Source organism: Nematostella vectensis, chromosome 11 (assembly GCF_932526225.1).
Source record: "Nematostella vectensis chromosome 11, jaNemVect1.1, whole genome shotgun sequence".
NCBI classification, from domain to species: domain Eukaryota; kingdom Metazoa; phylum Cnidaria; class Anthozoa; order Actiniaria; family Edwardsiidae; genus Nematostella; species Nematostella vectensis.
The window spans coordinates 9426991-9448132 of NC_064044.1; the positions used below are offsets into that span (position 1 = coordinate 9426991).

General features: G+C 40.7%; 3 protein-coding genes and 1 non-coding gene across 6 annotated transcripts in view; 1 reads left to right on the top strand and 3 right to left on the bottom strand.

Annotated features, from left to right (window-relative positions):
* Positions 1–169: 169 nt before the first annotated feature.
* On the bottom strand, positions 170–13739 carry LOC5517489. 2 transcript variants are annotated; one of them, XM_032362035.2, is made up of 19 exons: positions 13314–13739; positions 10942–11031; positions 10190–10278; positions 9919–9988; positions 9373–9485; positions 9000–9047; positions 8841–8917; positions 7916–8033; positions 7120–7320; positions 6190–6297; positions 5671–5776; positions 4949–5231; positions 4279–4508; positions 2900–2975; positions 2294–2459; positions 1510–1662; positions 1141–1231; positions 577–675; positions 170–491 (listed from the first exon to the last, which is right to left on the bottom strand). In XM_032362035.2, the coding sequence occupies exons 1-19, from the start codon at positions 13602–13604 to the stop codon at positions 366–368; spliced, it is 2535 nt and encodes an 844-aa protein (XP_032217926.2). In that variant the 5' UTR covers positions 13605–13739; the 3' UTR covers positions 170–365. The 2 variants fall into 2 exon arrangements, with proteins under 2 accessions (XP_032217926.2, XP_001637521.2); XM_001637471.3 differs by having other exon boundaries at positions 2900–2978; positions 13314–13738.
* A 376-nt stretch (positions 13740–14115) lies between these two features.
* Positions 14116–14188, top strand: Trnar-acg. Its single transcript has one exon. It is a non-coding gene; the product is annotated as a tRNA-Arg (tRNA).
* Positions 14189–14686: 498 nt separating this feature from the next.
* On the bottom strand, positions 14687–17876 carry LOC5517488 (marginal zone B- and B1-cell-specific protein). Of its 2 annotated transcripts, none has more exons than XM_048734461.1 (4): positions 17504–17875; positions 16358–16476; positions 16037–16141; positions 14687–15341 (listed from the first exon to the last, which is right to left on the bottom strand). In XM_048734461.1, exons 1-4 carry the CDS (start codon positions 17666–17668, stop codon positions 15143–15145), a joined length of 588 nt encoding a protein of 195 aa, XP_048590418.1. In that variant the 5' UTR covers positions 17669–17875; the 3' UTR covers positions 14687–15142. The 2 variants fall into 2 exon arrangements, with proteins under 2 accessions (XP_048590418.1, XP_032217936.2); XM_032362045.2 differs by lacking the exon at positions 14687–15341 and adding an exon at positions 15554–15698 and having other exon boundaries at positions 17504–17876.
* A 1021-nt stretch (positions 17877–18897) lies between these two features.
* The window catches only part of LOC5517510 (general vesicular transport factor p115), a 30007-nt gene continuing 27762 nt past the window's right edge, over positions 18898–21142 (bottom strand). The window contains exons 31-32 of the mRNA XM_048734049.1: positions 20285–20470; positions 18898–19978 (exon numbers count right to left, since the gene is read on the bottom strand). Coding sequence (XP_048590006.1) covers positions 19187–19978; positions 20285–20470 — 978 coding nt within the window. The 3' untranslated portion in view covers positions 18898–19186. The remainder of the gene's footprint in view (positions 19979–20284; positions 20471–21142) is intronic.

A 21142-nucleotide genomic window follows, 5' to 3' on the forward strand; every position in this document is an offset into this window, starting at 1 on the left:
GGTTGGGGCGGGGTAGGGGGTTTAATAAGGTGGCGGTTCAATTGGGTTTCAGAGGGTCACTCCCCTCCCCCTCGTATATAGAATTAAAACACTAAGAAATAAATTCAGTTTTATTTACTTTTACTTCCGTATAAAAAATACAAACCACGAGTTATATTTTAGTATTTTCTTTATAATGGTGTTCGTTGTCCCGTTTACGGTAGCACTGCATATCAGAAAGTTCCCTTTTCTGTACATGGTATTACCGGTGATCAGTATGCTAGCTCTGTCATGAGCGATGATACCGCTGACCAGTACACACGCTGTCTTGTGCGCGGTGTTACCGCTGATCAGTTTACTCGCTGTCTCGCGCGTGATACCGCTGGTCAGTATGCTCGCTGTCCCGTGCGTGGCGGTGGGGCCGACACTGCTCTCTGAGGCTGAGGGAATTTCATGTTGAACCAGTCTTCATACTCTATCTCGGACATACCGACCACCTTTTCTCGCACAAACTAAAAAGGTGGGAAAAAAAAAGAAATGCAGATTTTAAATTTTGCTTCGGCATTAAATGGGGAAAAATTATGTGACGTCACTCACCTCAAGAGCTGCGCTGATGTCTGGTGCGCAGATCTCCCACATGCGTAGCGTTGATAAAACTTTTAAGAACTGGCTGCTGCTAGCCTTGCGCCCTTCAAGCTGCAATTCAGAATCAATGTTGGTTGAAATCATAGTTTTCCTGTTAGTCAAACAGTAGAGAGTCAATTTTGAGTTTTGGTGATCATCATCGCCATCATCATCATCACTATCAGCATCATAAGTATCATAAACATCTACATCAGCCACTGTCATCATCATCATCATCATCATCATCACTACCAGTATCATCATCATTACAACCACAATGATTATCTCCATCACCGCCAATTCAAATAATTTCATCAACAACCATCATAGTCAACAGCATCATCATCGTCACCATCGTTACATCTCTTTCACCAAATCTCACTACTATAACTTATTTATAACAATCACCATCACCAAATCTTTCATCGTCTATAACCAATTTATCATCATCATCTTCACCATAATCAGTTCCATCATCCTTGTTATTTATGCATATATCACTTTCACTTCTTTTAATGAAAAAGAGCATATCCTTACCGAGCCATAACTAGCGATCTTGTTCAGTACTAGATTGCAGTACATGTCGTTCTTCACTTCGGGGGGTAAGTTATCGTTGAGATCTTTGTACCTTAATGTATCAAAGAGAATATTTTAGGGAGCAATATAATTAATAAAATACATTATGTCGTCCAGCAAGACACAGAGAAACAGGAAATCAATGCTAATTTTTTGAATAAAAGATACTTTCTAAAAAAGGGTCTGTCATTTTATTAGTCCTAAGAAAAAAAAAGTGTAAGAAAGCTCTAAATTCCATTGGCTGATTTCTATTTTACACTAACGACACTTGGTATGTCGAAACATGAAAAAACAAAAACGTCTTTGGTCGTTTTAGTGAGGGTCACTCACCACTTGCACTCTTCACTGACTCGCTGCCTCATCTCCTCGCTGGTCTCGTTATCCGGTATAACGCTGTTTGATCGCATCTGGTCCAGCGCTTTGTACATATTATTGAACGTCTCGAGGCACATTAGCTTCCGCTCAAGAATCTGCATCCGATTTCTGCACAAAAAGGTAAACAAATTTCTAGTTAAAAGGTCACTTCAATCTTACGCGAAGTAAGCATTTTTGTGGATTTTTTTTTTCTTTAATCATGCCAATGCCATAATTTTGTTAATACGACCCGTTTTCACTAGGGGAAATTTAGTCAGTTCTGAAAATTGTTAAACTAAACTTCGAAGGCCGGTTTCGGAGGCTACAAAAAAATTGTAGTGTCATTAACCATAAAAGCGCGCGGTTTTTAAATCGTTGGCCCCATCGGGATGGATAGTGGTGGGATCTTTGATTGACACGGGTTATTCGTAAAAAGGTAATACAAACACTATACCCAATGGTCAAATTAGAAAGAAGAAGAAGGAGAAGAAGAAGCAGAAGGAGGAGGGGGAGGAGGAGGAGGACGAGAAGGAGAAGAAGTCTGAATAATAGAATGGTTTGGAGGGTAGTATAGACAGTTTTCGTTATTATCCTTCTATGTACAGTCCCCCTCGTCATTAAAGTCTATTGTGCAACACTCTAAGGCAAGGCGCTTCCTCTCAGGTGAGGCGACTACTTTAGGGGTGGTGTTTATTTGAGGGGCTTATTTCGACAATCTAGGCTACTCATAGTGCCAAGAGAGGAATAGACTTCGTCATACCTGTCTCGCACTTCAAGGTTATCGTGCAGCACTAGCGCTTTCTCCTCTGCCACCTCGTCGAATTTCGATTTGAGTTCAGTCGGTATCTTATCCTTGTTGTGGTCAAGAGTGATGGCACCAAAAGCCGCGATGGCTGCCGCGGCAAATCTCTTCGTGTTAACAGCACCTACATACAAAAAATATATAAAAACTCATAATGTCAGCAGCGCTATTAATTTAAAAAAATAATTTAATTTAAAAATAGGACATCACAGCTATAAGCTTGAGCGCACATTAGAATAAAATACTACCTCAACTACCAGAATGCAGCGCCTTTTTAAACTTGCACCAAACGAAGCGCGCGCTGCATGACGTTAGTTGATGTAGGTTTCCATGTCGAGTGAACAAAATGACCAGGAATGGCCTTTTAGGTTAATCAAACTACGGTCAGCGTCTTGGGGATTATGATGGAAATCATTTAAGTGCTGGTCAATAAAAGGCTTCAATAATTTTGTATGACGGAAGCCAGAAGACGATTTAGCTTTTAGAAATTGTCAATGAGAGTTTGCCAAATTATGGAAACCTTAATAATCCATAGTATCGTGATATCTAAAGCCATGGCGTTACCTGTAGCTTGAACCCAGGCTCTTACACGTGAATCTCGCTGCTCTTCCGCCGGCGTGGAGAGTGTGTCCAGCTCCTTCTGCTGTGAGATAAAATAGCAGAAAATGTAGGACGACGGCGGAAATAATGTTAATGATGGTTATAATGGTGCCTGGGGCGGTGGTAGTGATGGTGTTGACAATGACGAAATATTGATTTCGGTGGCGATGATGATGAATAACTGACGATACCAATGATGATGGTTATGAATGCGTGACGATACCAATGATGGTGCTGATGAATGCGTGACGATACCAATGATGATGCTGATGAATGCGTGACGATACCAATGATGATGCTGATGAATGCGTGACGATACCAATGATGATAATGAATGCGTGACAATACCAATGATGATAATGAATGCGTGACGCGTGACAATACCAATGATGATGGTTATGAATGCGTGACAATACCAATGATGATAATAATGAATGCGTGACAATACCAATGATGATAATGAATGCGTGACAATACCGATGATGATGGTTATGAATGCGTGACAATACCAATGATGATGATAATGAATGCGTGACGATACCAATGATGATGATAATGAATGCATGACGATACCAATGATGATAATGAAAGCGTGACAATACCAATAATGATGGTGATAAATGCGTGACGATACCAATGATGATAATGAATGCGTGACAATACCTATGATGATGGTGATAAATGCGTGACGATAATAATTTTGATGATAATGATGATGATGACTGCGTGACGATTATAATGATGATGACAGTGGTGGCTATGGTGTGGTTTCGTGATGACAATGATGACTTTGTGAATGTGGTGATGAAGGTGATAATGAAGTTAGCATATAAATCAATGGCTGTCGTTTTTTTAAATGGTCTAAAGGGCCTTGGGCGAGAGCGCAGGATACCTGTGATATTCTAAAACGTTAGGGACTAGACTCATATCTAAGTTGGCTGCCAGCAAAATCGTAGTAAAAACGAATTCCTGGAAGTTTACGTGAAACTTCTCAAATTACAAAGCTCTAGAGCGATAAAAAAGCGAAAAAATATTTATGTAATGCCTAATAAGAAAATGACCGAGCGAGCTAGAAAACGACAGTTTTTAAAACAAGATTGACTTGATAGAGAGATATGTGACGGCTGGTTGAGTGATGATTGACTATGATGGCGATGATGACACTGCTGGCATTGAGTATAATAGAGATGGTGGGGGAGGGAGGGGTGAAGTGAAAATAATGATGATGGTGATGATAACACTACTGGCCTTGATTATAATAGAGATGGTGGGGGAGGGAGGGGTGAAGTGAAAATAATGACGATGGTGATGCAAGACTAAAGCTGTTTCAAAGTGATACATACCGACAAGTTCGTGCTAAATGCCTTCGCCGCCCGTGTTTTGGCGCGTAACTTCTGAATCGCTTTGCTCGCGTTTGTAGGCGGGGTGTACACCGAAGTCACTGTGAAAGACTTCTGTTTCTGTAGCTTCGCCTTCTTATCAGCGACATTTGCTTGACTTGGTGTCGCGGGAGTCTGGCGGCTAGTAGGAGCGCTCATGTGATCAGTGGAGTTTTTGACGTCACTATCCCCTACTGGATAAAACATGACAACAAGATATATCACCGAATCATCTCACCGAATTTATCTTAATTGCCGCTATTGGCCACGCGTGGTTAAGTGTCCTAGTGGTAACAGCTTCTCCACGGAGGGTATATCCATAAGACTACGATGATGGACGCATGTTGTCTCCTTTTATTCCTTTCTCGATTAAATGCAGATTATGTAGCTATCCACACACGAGTCAATTTAGACATGAAGCTAGGATTTTCGCAACCAAAGATAAGGAATGACAGGAAAGGGAGAGGGCCCTGGGAACGAGGTTGTAGTTAGCTGTTCTGGAAATCTGAGTGGGATTCGTCAGTTACACTATATTTTGATACTCTTATTTTTTCACCTTTAGAAATTCGGTAAGTGTTAGTGTGTGGAAATCCTAGATATAACCACATAATCTGTTGTTTGGTTAGAAACTCACCAAATCGCGCGTGATTGCCATGGTTACCAAGAGAAACACCCAACGGCGATGAATCTTCGGCCTCGTTCCGCTGACCTTGCGCAGGCTCATTTTCCGTATGAGACACGTTACTACAAGCACTACCACGGCGCGACCGAGGGGTGTCCCCTTGGGGGATTCTTAGGGCGACAGGGGTAGGGTAGGTGGGGTTTGATCCCGAGCTCGGCGGAGTGTTGTTATTGGTCAAGCGCTGGAGGAAGTTTGGATGGATGGAGATGCGCCGAGTACCGCGACGAGTGTTGCGCTGTGGGTGAAAAGAAGATCAATAAGCTTGCTAATCGCGTTGTTGCTGTCGATAAGAAGGGGAAGTGCGTGATAGTTCTTCTATCAGTTGTGATGTTGGTTATGGTAGCGGTGATCGAAATTCACACATAAAATAAGCAAGAGTACTGGTGGCCACAGAGGGTACCATTGATTGCTAAGGTGATGGTGATGACGACGATGATGTTGATGACGATGGTGTTGTTGTTGTTGTTGATGATGATGATGATATGATAATAATAATGACGATGATGAAAGGACGATGTTGATTACGACGACGAAAATAGTTATGAGACAAATCAACAAACATTTAATAGATGGCCTTGGATATGATATGTGTGAACATAATCGTGACGATGATGATGATAGTGACTATAGCTTGTAATTGTAATACTGTAAAGACGGTGACCATAGCAACACACCTGTGTAAATCTCGCAGGGTTTTGTTTGAATGTGACCCAGTCCTTCTCGGTGTTTTTATCACGCTCCACGCGCTTTCTAAGATTGTTGATGTTCTCTTTCAGTTCCCTGCACCAAGCAGAACGTTATAAGTACAATAAGTACAAAGACAGGTAACACCACACATAGTGATCTTTTTTTCAAAGAAACACTTTCTTGTTGTTGTTTGAACTCTTGTGAGGATAAGAGTCTGATGGTTGCAGCTCGCTTTGACAACTGAATAAATAAAACTGGATCTATCTTGTGATTATTCCAATATGATTGCTTGAGAGCACCATGACAGCATAAGTCTATTTAACATACTTCGAAAAAATATTTTTCTCATTCTCTTATGATTATTCTTTTATTCGAAAGTTTGTGATTGGTGGCATGAAATCGAGTCTGTCTAGTACTTACTTGAGTTTCCAGTAATAAAATCGGTTCATTCTATTTATTTGCAAGCCGTGATTGGTGGCATGAAATCGAGTCTGTCTAGTGCTTACTTGAGCTTCCAGCAACTTGTTATTGGTGGCATAACGGCAGGCTGGACGTCTTGAGACATCGCCTCAAGAATCCAGTGGAGTACGCACAGCTGGCGAAACACGCTTTGCCTGAAATGAAAAATACATAATCGAAGCTTGTCAAGACTCTTTTTAGATGGTGGCAGCTAAACAAATATAGCTTAATAGCCAAAAATCTGATATATCAGAAATAAAATGGCTTCCGGTTTTGCGTTTTCATCAAGGCCAACAAATTCAAGCAGTTATCAATTGATCTACAGCGGGCTAACGTTTACCGCAAGACGTCGCAAAAACAAAGAGACACGCACGGTTGCAACCAAAATTCAATCACAAGCTCAGAATGATAAAACAAAGCATACCACAACCAAACCGTATAAATAATCTCCTCTAAACTTTCTTATCGCCCGTGATTCAAGCTAAGGCATTTTAGCCCCACTTTTGTCTTCATGTTTTGGGTGTTTACTGGAGACCCTAACCTGCATGCTAACCAGTGTTTTAAGGTCACATTGAGAATGGGCTTTTCACATCGCATTTGGACAGCAGTTTGTCAAAGCATACAAATATATCTACCCTCAGCGGCGGATGCGGGAATTGTTCACAGAGGCGGTTATAGCATTAGACGAGGTGTTGCAAAAAGGATAAAACGGGAATTGTTCACAGAGGCGGTTACAGCATTAGACGAGGTGTTGCAAAAAGGATAAAACGGGAATTGTTCACAGAGGCGGTTACAGCATTAGACGAGGTGTTGCAAAAAGGATAAAACGGGGATTGTTCACAGAGGCGGTTACAGCATTAGACGAGGTGTTGCAAAAAGGATAAAACGGGGTGACTCCCTTCTTTCTGTTCTCTCGGTTTTCCCATAATGCACAAGGAGGAAGAGGGTGCAATCCCCTAGATACGTTAACCACTAACCTATCAGCGACGTCGTTGTAGTTGATATTAGAGTAGACTGGGGAGTAGGGCCGAGGGTTCCGTAGCTTTCGCGACCGACGGCTCATTGCCGACGAGGTGGACTGGGCTGATTTGGGGGGACGAATTAGCTGTTTCCGCTCGGATGGCGCGCTGGCCACTTGGCGATGAGTTCTGCTGATTGTCAAGTGCTCGGTCGAAGACCTACACATTAAAACAAAAAGGAAAATCAGTAATCCCCGAAGATATACCAAGTTAGTAGTGTACTGACCCGGGTAGCCACAGAATTACCTTTGGCACGTGAATGGGTCAAACCGAGTAATTTGCGAAATATCGAATTGGCAGGTACTTTATTCTAATTAATTTTCGCACGTACCTAAATTCGCCTTTTTTCGCGATTTAAAAAAAAAAACGCGAACTTAAAGACTCTCGAAAAATGAAGACCGCTAATCTCGATCGCACGAAATTTAATGGATATAGAAAAACCTTAAAAGTTTCTATTGACGATCTTTTGGTGTGGACTTCTCCACATTGTTTGTAAAAAAAACGAAGAATAATTCAAGATGCGCGAAAATAAAGAATAATAAGGTAATCGCAATACATTATTACCTAGTTCAATAACGTGCAAAAAAGTCAACCATAAGTCATTAACGAGTAACTGCCGAAGAGTTCCGAGCCTATGACGAGGAAAAACCGAGTCACTGCCACAGAAGTACCGAGTCTTCCGAGAATTAACGAAGTCCTTCCGAGTGCTTTGCCACCAATAAAAGCAGTGGTCTGCATATATGCAGGTACTGACCTGTCATAGTCTGGTATTTCAGGGGTGTCGGGTGGGGTGACTTTTGTCACGTGAAGCATTGGTTGCTGGTCACGTGGTGTTACCTCGTCACGTGCTAAACTCTGGGCTGCATTTTGGCCTGAATAAACACAAGAACAATAATTTAATAAAAATGATAAAATAAAAATGATATAACGATAATTATATCCAAAGTAAAACGAATACAAACGGTCATAACTGAAAACTAACGCACGAATATCAATATTGCGAATACTCAAAATACATACCGCAATATGACTACACTACGAACACATATCGACTACATCGAGAACACATCGATAACATCACGAAGTCAACGCGAGTATTCCATCGCGACTAAACAACAAACTCGAAGCGACTATTACTCGAAAAAAAAGCGACTAGATAACGAACATATCGCGACTACATTGAAACCACAGCGACAACATCACGAAGTCAACGCGAGTATTCCATTGCGGCCAAACAACAAACCCAACGCAACTATTACTCGAAAACAACGCGACTAGACAAGGAACATGTCTTGACTACATCGAGAACACAGCGACAACATCACGAAGTGAACGCGAGATTCCATCACGACCAAACAACAAACTCAACGCGACTATTACTCGAAAACAATCCGAATAGACAACGAACGACTACGTCTGGAATAGCGGCGTAGCCAGGATTTTTAACAGGAGAGGGGCCCAAAAGGCCCTTTCAAGACATTTTCTCCTGTGTTTTAGATAATGTCTCATACATGTTCTTTATATTTGGCTGCTAAAAGGGGGGCCCGGGCCCCCTTGGCCACCCCCTGGCTACGCCCCTGAATTACAACACTAAAAAAAACTAACAAACCCATGAGCACGACTTGATCACGAGCCCAACACAACAAAATCACGAAATGAAATCATGACAGTTGTCTTACCCAATCGTTTCCATTTCTGGCTAGTAGTGGAGGGGGCGGGACTACCGGGAGGGTCGACATCGTGGTATTCTCTTGGACTTGAAAGGAGAAAGCCTTTAGCTACAAACGATATACTGATAGTAGCGGACGTAAAGGGTAAATACAAATTTATATACCTACCTCAAGTTGTCATCATGAGTTGGGCTTGGAGGAAGTTGAATTATTAAGCTGCAAACAGGAAAACATGAAACCTCAGTAAAAAGCGATGTCCAAAAAGGTCCTGGATGACAAGTGACGCAGTATAGTTTATTTTGAACACACCTCATAATTTATTCGACGATTATTGCATTAAATATTAGTACTACGATGTTCGAAATCCATGAATATCAACCTTTTCATAGTCATCACCCATCAAAAACAAAAAATAAAATTTAATATATATATATATAAAAAACGAAATTACACTTCAAAAGGCGATCGGTAAGGGGGGGGGGGGGGGGGGGGGGGAGTGCGATACACCCATTCTGTTTGAGTTCTGTTCTTTAATAAATACCTTCTTAGCTCGTCGTTCTCGTCGTCCGAATTCTCGCTGTCGCTAGTTGGAGGTTTCATCTCTCTTCTGGCCGCTTCCTCTTTCTTCCTCTGTTCTTCGTCAGCTTTCGCTTGCTGTCAATGCGATCAGATGATGAGATTTTGAATAAATTCTACGTAACAACTAGAGGCTCTCCTTTTTCTCCTAAAGAGGATGAGGCGTAGCCAGGGAGAACCAGCCCCCCCCCCCCCCCCCCCCCCCACCCCTCCTCCTTATTTAGTACACAAGCATATCAACATAGTTGTTAAAAAGGAGCCATCATTTTCTTTTAAGAGCAATAGCACATATTCTTCATTTTAGATACTCCACACGCTGAAGCAGGTGGATGGTTATCTAATTTTGCAAACAGCTACTAGAATCAGTCTATAAACTTGTTTTTCCTACTTGTTTATTATTCAGGAAGCTTCGAATGCCATTAAGAGACTGTAGGAGCTGAGCGGGGATACGGGAGGTAACAGAAAGTCTAGGCGGGTAGAGATAAAAATGGTGGGAAGAGGGAGAAAGCACCTTTTTCTCTTGTTCATCCTTGACCAGTCTATACAAACCAAATCCCAGCCGAACGGCGTTGACCATCTTCCTGCGCGTGATAAAGAAGAACGGGGCTAAGCGGACAATTCTCTGTCTGTCTGTCTGTCTGTCTGTCTGTCTGTCTGTCTGTCTGTCTGTCTGTCTGTCTGTCTGTCTGTCTGTCTGTCTGTCTGTCTGTCTGTCTGTCTGTCTGTCTGTCTGTCTGTCTGTCTGTCTGTCTGTCTGTCTGTCTGTCTGTCTCTGGCCTTACCTTCCCTTGTTGACTTGGACACGGATGTCATTAATCACCTCAGGTTTGTACGCGGTAGCCTGGGGCACAACAGGCTTTTGATGATCCGCCTAAAGCCATGCAAAGTGACAAAGTTCAGTAACGCAATCCACACACACACATTAAAGGAATGCACTTTAAAACATTAACGTGACACACGGGATAAATATATGTCCTTACAAGAACGCAATAAATCGATACAATTACAAACTAAAATTGCGAAAAAGTTTGACGTGTAACACATCAATCAAACATGACGTCAAGTAAGGCAGTTCCGCATAGTAACGCACTCCCAAGAATTACTCAAAAATAAAAATATAGACTGAAAGAAAAGTAGAAACAAAATAGACTTACATAAAAGTAAAAAAAAAGTAGACTTACATAAAAGTAAAAAGAAAATCATTAGGCGGCGCGAATCCTAACTGTCAACGATTCTTGTGCTCGAGATTAAGGAATCGACCCCAACATTTGGCGAGGGAGCTCATAAGTGTTTTAGTAAAGGCTGTTACTCGAGAATAAGGGATCACATCTATCCAAAAACATCGTTATTAGATTTTCAACAGGAGGGGTCAAAAAAGGCCCATATTAAACATTTTCTCCTGTATCTTAAGTAATGCCTCATAAATTTACATTATTTTTGGCTGAAGGAAGGGGGGCTGACCCTCTGCTCCCCCCTGTCTACGCCCTTGCTCTTAAGATCAACACCGGAAATAAATGCTTTATTGTGTCATCACCTTAGACTTGGTAGGGCTTCTCGAGTTCTTGAAAGTCCTGATTTCATCATCTTCTGAATCACTGGACGAAGATGATGAGTTATCTTGAAACTGGAAAAATAAAAGAATGACCATTTACATTTACACACACACACAAAAAAAATCAAAGGTTGCGATTCGTAAACTTTGACATTTTAGCGAGAGAGAAAAAAGGGGGTGGCGGAAGGCGACAAGACGTCACTTCCCACTTCGAGCGGCTCGTCCAAATGCTCTTCGCCCTGGGAGAAGGTGTTCAGAATCAGTCTCGTTATTATGCTATTTTTGTGCTATTCCTATTAATACCCTTATGATAGATCGGGAAAATTCTCTCAAGCTTTGAGTCAAAATATACACCTATTTCACAAAGGTTGTCAGTCAAATGGCGAATGGCAAATGGCTTATGGGTGCTAATATATTATTCTTAAAATTGAAGGTCTTAAATAAAATCCAGCAATGTCAGAGCCAAGCATTGGTAACCTTTAATGGATAATTGTCTTGATTTATCCATATTCTTCGAAACGCATGGTTACTTTCGGTCGTAGAACTGCCATTTGCCAATCGCCATTTGCACTGACAACCTTTATTGGTAGTTATCGTTTATAGGTTTATAGTAATTATTTCATGTTATTACATTTTGCGTTATTACATTTCGCGTTAAATATTTTATTACATTTTGCGTTGAAAGTTATTACATTTCGTGTTATTTTGCGTTGAAGGTTATTACATTTCGCGTCAAGATGACATTTTGCGTTAGTTATTACATTTTGCGGCCTAATGTAGCTCCCAAGGGCCAATTAAAAAGTGCGGCACAGACTTAAAGCGGCGGTTACTCAAAAGACGAAAGTATTCCCGTGGGGCCGATCATAGGCCGATTAATTATTGATCACAAGTTCAAAGGGAAACAAACAACTTGGCGACTTCAAAAACAACGAAGTGAAAACAAGCCACTTTGTAGTGTGTTAAGATTCTTGGACGAGTGTTTGGGGGTAATGCAGGAGAACAAAATTATCTGTCCTTTCTACAGCAATAGCAGAACCCCCCAAAAACGATCTCTTTTCTATAAGTAAAATCTTGTTTTCTGTGAACTCCAGAGGTTCTGGTCTTCGTCAGATTGTGGGAAATGGATTGACATGAACGTAAATAGAGAATTCGCGATTGATCTCTTTGGCTGGAAGGATAAAATAAAAACTTAGTCTAAAGATTACTTGTAAAACGCCCAATATTAGCGCAAAAAGTATATATATATATAATATTCTTTAAATTTCAACGAGAGATTTTATAACAGTGATAATGATAATGTTGGTAAATTTTACAAAAAACATAAGAGCACAAAATAAACAAAAGATATCAACGCGCGCTAGAAAAAAAGATAAAAATTAATAATGTTAAACCTTAGCATGCACAGGCTCGTTAACAGGTAGGCATAAGTATTTTGAAACGTCAGATGAGTTGATCGCTAACTCAGAAACTCGGAAATAATCCGAACCCAAAATGGGATCCCTGAGATCTCGTTTTAAGATATCTATATCCTAATGCGAGACCTTCTTGAAAAAAAGTATTAATAAATAAGTAACACGACATACAAAAAAATGCCCTTCCCTTTCAAAGCGTAAATAATCTGGCTACTACCCTAGTTTCAGAGCCTCGTTCGAGCCTCTTGAACCAGGGTACCTGGCTACAAGGGAGGCATATTTTTGAGAGACAGGGGAAAATCTAACTAGACTTTGAAGTTTGCGAATAGATCAAACTGACAAGCACTCAGCGAATTAATATGGTCTTGTTTATGTTAATAATTTAAGCGAATACATACATTGTGTAAGCTCCACGAAAATCATGGCTTTTTTCTGACAAAATGCCATTTTAAGGCTAAAAACCCATTTCAGTGATTTAGCGAAAGCCATTTGAATGTTCATATTAGCTCAAGTAACCACAAAGTGAAAATCTATGTAGATGAAAATTATATTTAATGCGGTGGCAAACCAAACATAGTGTTTACTTTTATTGAATATGTATTTCAGGTGTAAAGCAAAGGGCCACAAGCTTTAAAGTTATCAGAGAAGGTCATCGCACAAAACCGCTGGGATCGACCAAGTGCCTAGAACAAAATACTTTACGGCATTTCAGTTTAGGATGATAGAGTTAAACTGTTGAACTTCGAGAACAAAACACCGGTAAAGTGACCTATCAAGTTGTTGTTAGTTTACGGGGCATCTGTTCCACGCTGTTATAATTTACTCAAAGCAAACGTTCGCCCCTAATAAACCCTGTACTAGGTCCATTTATTATTAATGCGTGTTAGGCAGGGCTTTAGGTGCCGTTTTATAGCAGCATGCAATAGACTGTTCATCACATACCTGTGTTACTTGCTCACTAGCTTGTTGTCCTAATGCCGACAGAATCAGTTTCTTATCGTTCAGAAAAACCTCCCCTACAGATTGGTAAGGTTTATAGATAACCGATCGATAGCCGCATTTTGTCATTTGGTGTTTTCTTCGCTCGTAATTTTCCCTCGCCACTTCTCTTCTCGTAGGAACTTCGCATGTGTAGACTCGAGCACTCCGCGCAGTGATTTTTAGCCCTTGGTGGCTTGTGATTGGTAATGATTTGGATTGGATGTAAGCCCTTGGATTGTCCGTTTCAGGCATTACTCTCTAGCTATATCCTTCACATAAACCACTCTTTGTTTTTTACAGATGTATATCTGTTCTGGTCAAATTTGTAAAAAACCACGTACTTCGTTCCTATTCAGGTTCTGTCACATTCTGCTTGGGTTGCTATGGAGATACGAAACTACAAATTCCCAGGGGAGGCCTTATAGACTTACCTTATTTGCATAAATACAAATATCCGGTATCAGTTATTATTTCGCGAAATTAAAACTGCTTATAACTGCCAAAAAATATGTTTTGTCTAAAATCAATTATCAAACACGCTTACTTTTTATAGAGATGTTAAAATGGCTGCCTTTCCAAATATATATCTATTTTTTGATGATGAAAGCTGAGTGCTTATAAGGTTCCAATCAGACCAGTAAAATTGATTTTAATCCTTAAATGTTAAAAACTAATGTCAAACATAAATATTTACATTTATTCAAATAATTTTACCCTTGAATAGGATATATATACATTTTTATAATATAGTTAGCCTAGCAATGGTCCTGTGGCCCAATGGATAAGGCGCCTGACTACGGATCAGGAGATTCCAGGTTCGAGTCCTGGCAGGATCGCTTTTTTTTTTTACTCGGAAAAATATCCGAGATCTTTAATTTTTTTTCTACAACGCTCAAATCGTTGTCGCCGCGAAGCATGGAGCCTCTGGTATCCAGGGTATCCAAGGACTTTCCTCTTTTGAAATAGTAAACAATTCCTACAGTGCATTTTCACCCATTTGTTAAAGCCAGATATTATAATAGATTTAACCATGTCCTATCAGTAGGACCGCAGTGGGATCTAAGCATCTGAAAATCAGGCCATATCATGATTTTGCTAAATTTTCAACTTTAAACTTTGCATGCTTTCCAAGATACGCACATATCAGAACAAGAAAGGAGACTATGTAATTGCATTTTTCAGTTAATAGGAAGTCGGGTAATTGTGGGGGTTAGCAATTTCAACCCCCCCCTTCCTCCCCAAGACCTCCAATTTGAATAGAGGATTTTTCAGAAGCTCTAATACCCCCACCTTCTCCTAGCTAAACTTACAATACTACATTGATGAAACAAATGTTCAAAAATGCTTGTAGAATTTATTTGGGCTGGGAACATGAAAAGGGGTGGACAATACAGTAAAATGCACCAGAAGTTGAGTGGTTAGCCAACAAGCCCACCCCAAGTGGATCTGCCCATTGCACATATAATACTTTTAGCTACTCTCACTTATACCTTACAAATACAAGAATGTACTTAAAACATTAAAAATAAAAACAAAAAAACAACAACAACAACAAAAAAAAACAATTCTGTTCTAACCATGCAAACTTTTCAACTAAAATCAAAACCAGACAACAGTCATAGAATGGTCTCTTCCGGGCATTTGAACGTCTGGACCTAATAAGTAATATATTGGCATGACAGAATTCCTGCTTTGTAATGTCTTTCCTTCTTCCTTTTTCAACACACCATTCTATTAAAACTTTGGCTCAGTTATATCAGGCCATTCCACAGGGCTGGTATTGTATACGTCTAAAGTTCTTGCTTGGAGTCTTTCTTTCCCTTAGATTTCTTGGTTTTCTTCTTGCCTTTCTTTGCTGTCTTGTCACGGACACAGTCTTGACTGAACTCAGTGCACAGGTATTTATGGAGATCTCCGTCTTCTCTGAACTTCTCATAGAGTTTGTCTTCCCCAATATCTCCAACCATTCCTTCACATTTGGACATGAGTCTAGCAAAAATAATTAGAAGAAGTTAAATAAATGAAGTTAAGTTGGCAAGATGGATAAGAAATGTTGATTGAATTATGATCATCATCAGAGTTATCATTATCATCAGTTACCATAACCATCACTGTCACCAAAACCATCAACATCATCATCGGCATTGTCATCACTATCAACCTTCACCGTCACTGACATCATCAGAATTGGCAACGTTTAAAGAACTGACATAGCCTCACTTACACACACAAATTACACAGAACCCCCGATGTATGTAAAACAGCCCACTACCATTTTCTCTGAACTTCTCATAGAGTTTGTCTTCCCCAATATCTCCAACCATTCCTTCACATTTGGACATGAGTCTAGCAAAAATAATTAGAAGAAGTTAAATAAATGAAGTTAAGTTGGCAAGATGGATAAGAAATGTTGATTGAATTATGATCATCATCAGAGTTATCATTATCATCAGTTACCATAACCATCACTGTCACCAAAACCAACAACATCACCATCGGCATTGTCATCACTATCACAGTCACTGACATCATCAGAATTGGCAATGTTTAAAGAACTGACATAGCCTCACTTACACACACAAATTCCACAGAACCCCCAATGCATGTAAAACAGCCCACTACCACTTCATGGTCCAGCTGGCCACCACTTGTGATCTAGGTACCGCATCTCCCTATCTACATACCTTCCTGGCCATTTCCCTCCACCTTGCATCATTCCAGGCACGTCCTTAGCTTCTAGTCCCTCACCAGAGATTCTGTTTATACCATTCACAGTCTTTATTCCATAGCTAGAGAAAAAAAAGTAATGTGTTGCTCTAGGATGCATTTAAAAAACATTTAAAACACATGTTTTTATTATTAACCTTGTAAGTCATGTTCAATTTTGACAGGAAACCTTATATCATTCTTTTCAAAAAATTTTTTTCTATCTAAGATATTTTGATAGGGATTATTTTGAAATAATTATTGCTGTGATATTTAATTAGATAACTAACAAAACTTACTCTTCCCAGCTCTTCGAGCTGCAGACACCTTCAATTGCATCAACATAAACTGACTCTGGCACTGGCTTGCCTTTCAAGGAAGGACGTTTTGCCTCTTCCTTGTGCAGTGCTACATTCATCTACAAAACAACATTTCAGTAGATTTAGTGGACAACCAGGGCTACTGGAAAGTGGGAATCCCCTCAAAACAAGTCACAAGCTTGTCAGAAAAGTTTAACCCTAAGGGATAGCTAAAGATGTGGTCATCTGAAATATCAAATCTGAATAAGGATTTTTTTTAGGTTTTCTAGACTTGAAATTTGTTGCACCTTTCAATAAACTCCAAAACACAAGCAATTTTCTGCAGAAAATCAATTTATCTTTTGTCCACAATTAGCTCGGAACATGCTAGAGGATGACAGACTTATAAAAAGCCCCTAAGAGATAGCACACGGGGTGAATTTTACACCCTAAAGGGATAGAACAAGGAGAGGGCAGATGCCAAACAACAGCTTTGACCAATCAGAGCACTTTAAAATGAAAACATTTTAATTATGCTGAGCCAATCAGAAATGTTAAAGTGTAAAACTCAAGAGTTGCCAAATAAAAAAAAATGGGAACACTGAACCTGATTGGGAGGGAAGCTGGGAAGTCTCAAAAAGGGTTTTGACTGGTTAATATTCTGATTGTTCCTAGCAATTCTTTATAATGAACCTTGTTTTCTGCAAATTACAAAGGCAGTTGTAATGCATGGGAAAAACCTTTTTATTTATTTTTTCTTTAAGAAGGCCTTGCAGGTTTCTTATTGCCATTTGTCAACAAAGAAAGGACATGATATTAAATCCAAGAGAAAAACAATATGAGACATGAAAAAATTAAATTCAAGGACGAAGGCACAAACAACTTAAATTTTCAAATATGAAGGTACAAACTAAAATAAGAATATACTTCTATGTTAAAAAAATATAAGTAACATTTTTAAGGAGTGTTTAAAAAATGGAAAGTGTAATGATTAACCTAATTAACTAAAAGCGTCCTTCAAACAAAGAAAACTTACCACCCTAATGGCAACAGAACTCTTACAAATTGTACTATCGCAGATATGAATGAAACGCTAGAGACAGTCGAATAAACACACGCATTCTTAGTCAACTTTCTTAAACTTACTCTGTGTGCAATGGCCGTACAAGCGTCACATTGGATCTCAAAGGAGCCAGGAGTGTGAGGCGAATGCTGCTCTTCTTCCGTCATCTTCGGCGTCTCAAATGTCATCTTTTCTTGTGCTTGCACGAAAGTCAAACAGAAAGCAAGAAGAAGCGCAAATGCCGCCATTTTGAAATCTCGAAAAGTTTGGCAAGCTACAAAGCCGGCTAAAAAAATCGCACACTTGAAAGAAGTTAGTTACTTTGAAGTGTTTTATCAGGAACTGGTGGTTCTTTAGTAAGTTTAGAAAGTTATTAATAAATAAAATGTTTATGCTGAATTAAACGAGAGAGCAAATGACTGAACGCCACCACACAACACACCACAGGTTGACCATGAGATGGTGAGTCCGCTGACCGCAAAGTAAATAAAAAAAGTGGAGGGAGGTGGACTGGTTACCCCAAAAAGAAAGTAAATTAAATTTAAAAAAAAAAAAAAGAAAAAAAAAAAAAGAAGTAAAGTAAAGAGCATTCTTTAAGCATCGCAGAGCTTTCCACAAGATAATGTCTTTCTTCATAAAATTACGAGTCAAAAGTGAAATTTAAAGATTTCTCGAGAAAGCATGGTCCCGAATACCGTAGCTGCGAGCGTGAAACCCAGAAACCGACATTGAACTTCTCAGGCCCGTACCCAGGGGTGTGCAGGGGAACGCACCCCCCCCCCCCCCCCCCTCCCCCCCCCACACACACACACACAACGGCGAAAGGTCCACTTGCGGCTCTCTATAGACGTGCTATTTGTAGACAAAACCATAAAGCAAAGCTAGATCTTACTGGTAATGTAGGGAGCCAAATCCGACAAACGTCTCGTGGAGATACTGAAACGCATGAAAAAAAAAAATCCCTTTTTGTTCTTTCGGAGATTGTTTACCGCATACTTGCACCGTTATTCATTTCATTCGTTGCACGGTAAACGCTTGCTACGCGCACGCTCTACTTTTGATCGTGGCTGATACTAGAACCCCACTGCACTTGAATGGATTTCTTATATTTTCATAGTTTGTAAAGAACGCCCCTTTCTAATAAACGCCACGTATCTAATGAACGCCACGTATCTAATGAACGCCACGGACCTCGAAATTGAATAAACGCCTCGGGCGTTTATTAGGTCATTAACGGTATGCTTGGTCCACTCCACGTTAATTCACACCCTCCCAAGAAACCTCCTATCCTAATATTTTCACCGGCTTTCCATGCCTACAGCCGTCTCTTGATCTCATGCTTGTATGAATATATCTCGACCGTTGAGCACTAAAACAGGCTACTGGAAAGTAAATAGGAATTATGACTATTAGAATGTAACTTCTCGTGGTATGATTTCTCAAATGAGATTGAAAAGTACACCATAACAAGTTGAAATGAAATGCATAAAAGTATACTTTATTTTAAATCTTTTTACAGCCAAAGCTGTGAGCGTTCAATGCCGTGGATAAAATCGTTCGTGTCTTAGTCTTTTCTCTGCTAAGCTAGTCGAACATAACAAAGTTTTGGCTCAGCAAGCCACTCTGATACTGGACCAAGAAGTCCGCAGTATAAGCCCGTATGGATAACCAGCTCAACCCCAGTCCCTTTCTCGTTAAGGGACCTAATAATTCCAATTATAATTCTGATTATACCAATAAAATTTTGATATCTTGATTGTACAATGTCAAGTCAGGTCATTGTCGTCGTCTCCATAGTTGATTCCCGCGTCCGCGAGGCCTGGGTCTTGTTTGATACCGATGCCTTGCATAATGTCTTGCCCCCCTGGGTACCCCTGGTCGGGTCTGTAGTACTCCTGAGGCGTGGTCTGGCTGGGATCGTACGTTGAGTATGGTGATTGATAGTCAGCGTACTGACTGGGGTAATCGCCATACTGGGATGGGTACCCTGTGTCATGTAATGGGTACCCTGTGTCGTATGATTGGTACCCTGTGTCATGTGATTGGTATCCTGTGTCTTGTAATGGGTACCCTGTGTCGTATCCAGAATCTTGCGGTGGGTACTCTGTACCATTTACAGGGTACCCAGATCCAGGGGTATGGTCCCCTGCGCCATAAGACGAGTACTCAGCAGAGTTTGAGGGGAAGCTACCGCCGTATGATGGGAAGTCAGTTTGACTGGAGGGGTACGTCCCATCCTGAGGCACGTATCCCGTTTCCTGTGATTTGTAATCAGCATTGTGAGCCGGATAATTGTCGTCTTGGGAGGGGAGCTCAGGTTCTTGGGTGTGGTCTTCAGGTTGGGGGGCAGGGGGGGTTTCCTCTAGAGATTGAGTTTGAGTCACTACTTCTGGTTGGTCTTCTTGCTGTTGCTGCTGTTGCTGCTGTTGAGGTTCGTCTACTTCGTCTTGGGCATCTTCCTCCTCTCCGTCGTCGTCCTCTTCATCGCCCTCCTCGTGGTCATCCCCTTCCTCATCTTCATCATCGCTAACCTCATGGCCTGCATCCCGAAGCGTCTTCTTCATTAAGAAAAAAAAAAACATGGAGGTGTGAGCTGGACGTCTGCTAATTCAACGGTGGAACCCCGACTACTATGTAAAAAGAGCGAGCAGAGAGTTTGGTCGCATGAACAATGGGAACGAATTCTTCGCGCGGCCATACTCTACGCTTGCTCTCTATTTCTGCAAAATCCCCGGAAACGCTTGCTACGCTGGTTTCATGTACAGGGGTCTCATCACCTTATAATGGTTCATTCACGTAGTTGATTATTTGTTCGACGCGGTGTGAATCTCTAAATAAAATAAAAACCCCTTATGCTGGTTTACCTTATACTGGACAATCTTCTCCGCCTGATCGGCAAGCATAACCAAAAGATCTTCATGCTCCTGAGTCTGCAATTCCTTCTCCTCTTGTACAGCTGCAAGCCTTTCCTCCAGGTCCCGTATGTGCGAGGCTAATTCTTGCCTAGCAGCTTCAACAGCGGCCTGGGTACCGGGGCTTTGGGATACTTGCTGAGGTCAGAGAAAAAGACAAATGTTATGCTTCATAACTTTTTCAGCAACCCGCAGACCAACCCTGCGTAGTGAAGTGCTTAAAGCCGCATTGTGACCAGTATACTCCTTGAGGTCCGACGGAAACCTCAACCGTTAAAAGACAAAAGAATATATTAAAATCCGAGATGTTTAACAGGACATCCGCTCTAAATTATCAATCACATCCTCAAAGAAACTTCCAATAGACACATTGATTTCAATATTTTGAAATATTTTTTCGCGTTTTCCGTTAAAAGTCATCGGATATTGTTACGTAATCGACCGGAAGTAAACTGGTGACAATGCGGCTTTAAACCCTCTCCAACAACACTCTCTTCAGCATTTCCTGACATGCCCCGCCCTCCCACCTGTAGAAGACCCATATAACTTACCTATCTCCTCTCCTTCAAGGACTCACCAATAACTGGCATTTTGCGGCATTTCCTTTTATCTACATCTCCCCTCGCCTACAAGTCTAACAAATGATCTTTGCTATTCTTGAAGAGCATCATTTAGCTTCCTTAGTGATTATCTCCTACTTAGACTCTTATTATTACCTATACCCCCCCCCCCCTTCAAGCCCTTCGCTATGCTTTTTGTTTACTATCTATCTTCTCCTAACACTTGCAGCGTTCCCTAATATATCCCACA

Bases quoted from the DNA above. Each gene is read 5' to 3' on its own strand.
- LOC5517489 (XM_001637471.3), bottom strand. From the start codon at position 13,604: ATGCCTGAAACGGACAATCCAAGGGCTTACATCCAATCCAAATCATTA. The intron at 10,279-10,941 runs GTGATGACACAA...GCATGGCTTTAG, and splicing joins GAAGCCCTACCAAGTCTAAG to GCGGATCATCAAAAGCCTGT. The intron at 2,979-4,278 runs GTATGTATCACT...TTTATCTCACAG, and splicing joins CATTTAGCACGAACTTGTCG to CAGAAGGAGCTGGACACACT.
- LOC5517488 (XM_048734461.1), bottom strand. From the start codon at position 17,668: ATGGCGGCATTTGCGCTTCTTCTTGCTTTCTGTTTGACTTTCGTGCAA. The intron at 16,142-16,357 runs GTAAGTTTTGTT...TTTTTTCTCTAG, and splicing joins AGCTCGAAGAGCTGGGAAGA to CTATGGAATAAAGACTGTGA. The intron at 15,342-16,036 runs GTATGTAGATAG...TATTTTTGCTAG, and splicing joins GGAGGGAAATGGCCAGGAAG to ACTCATGTCCAAATGTGAAG.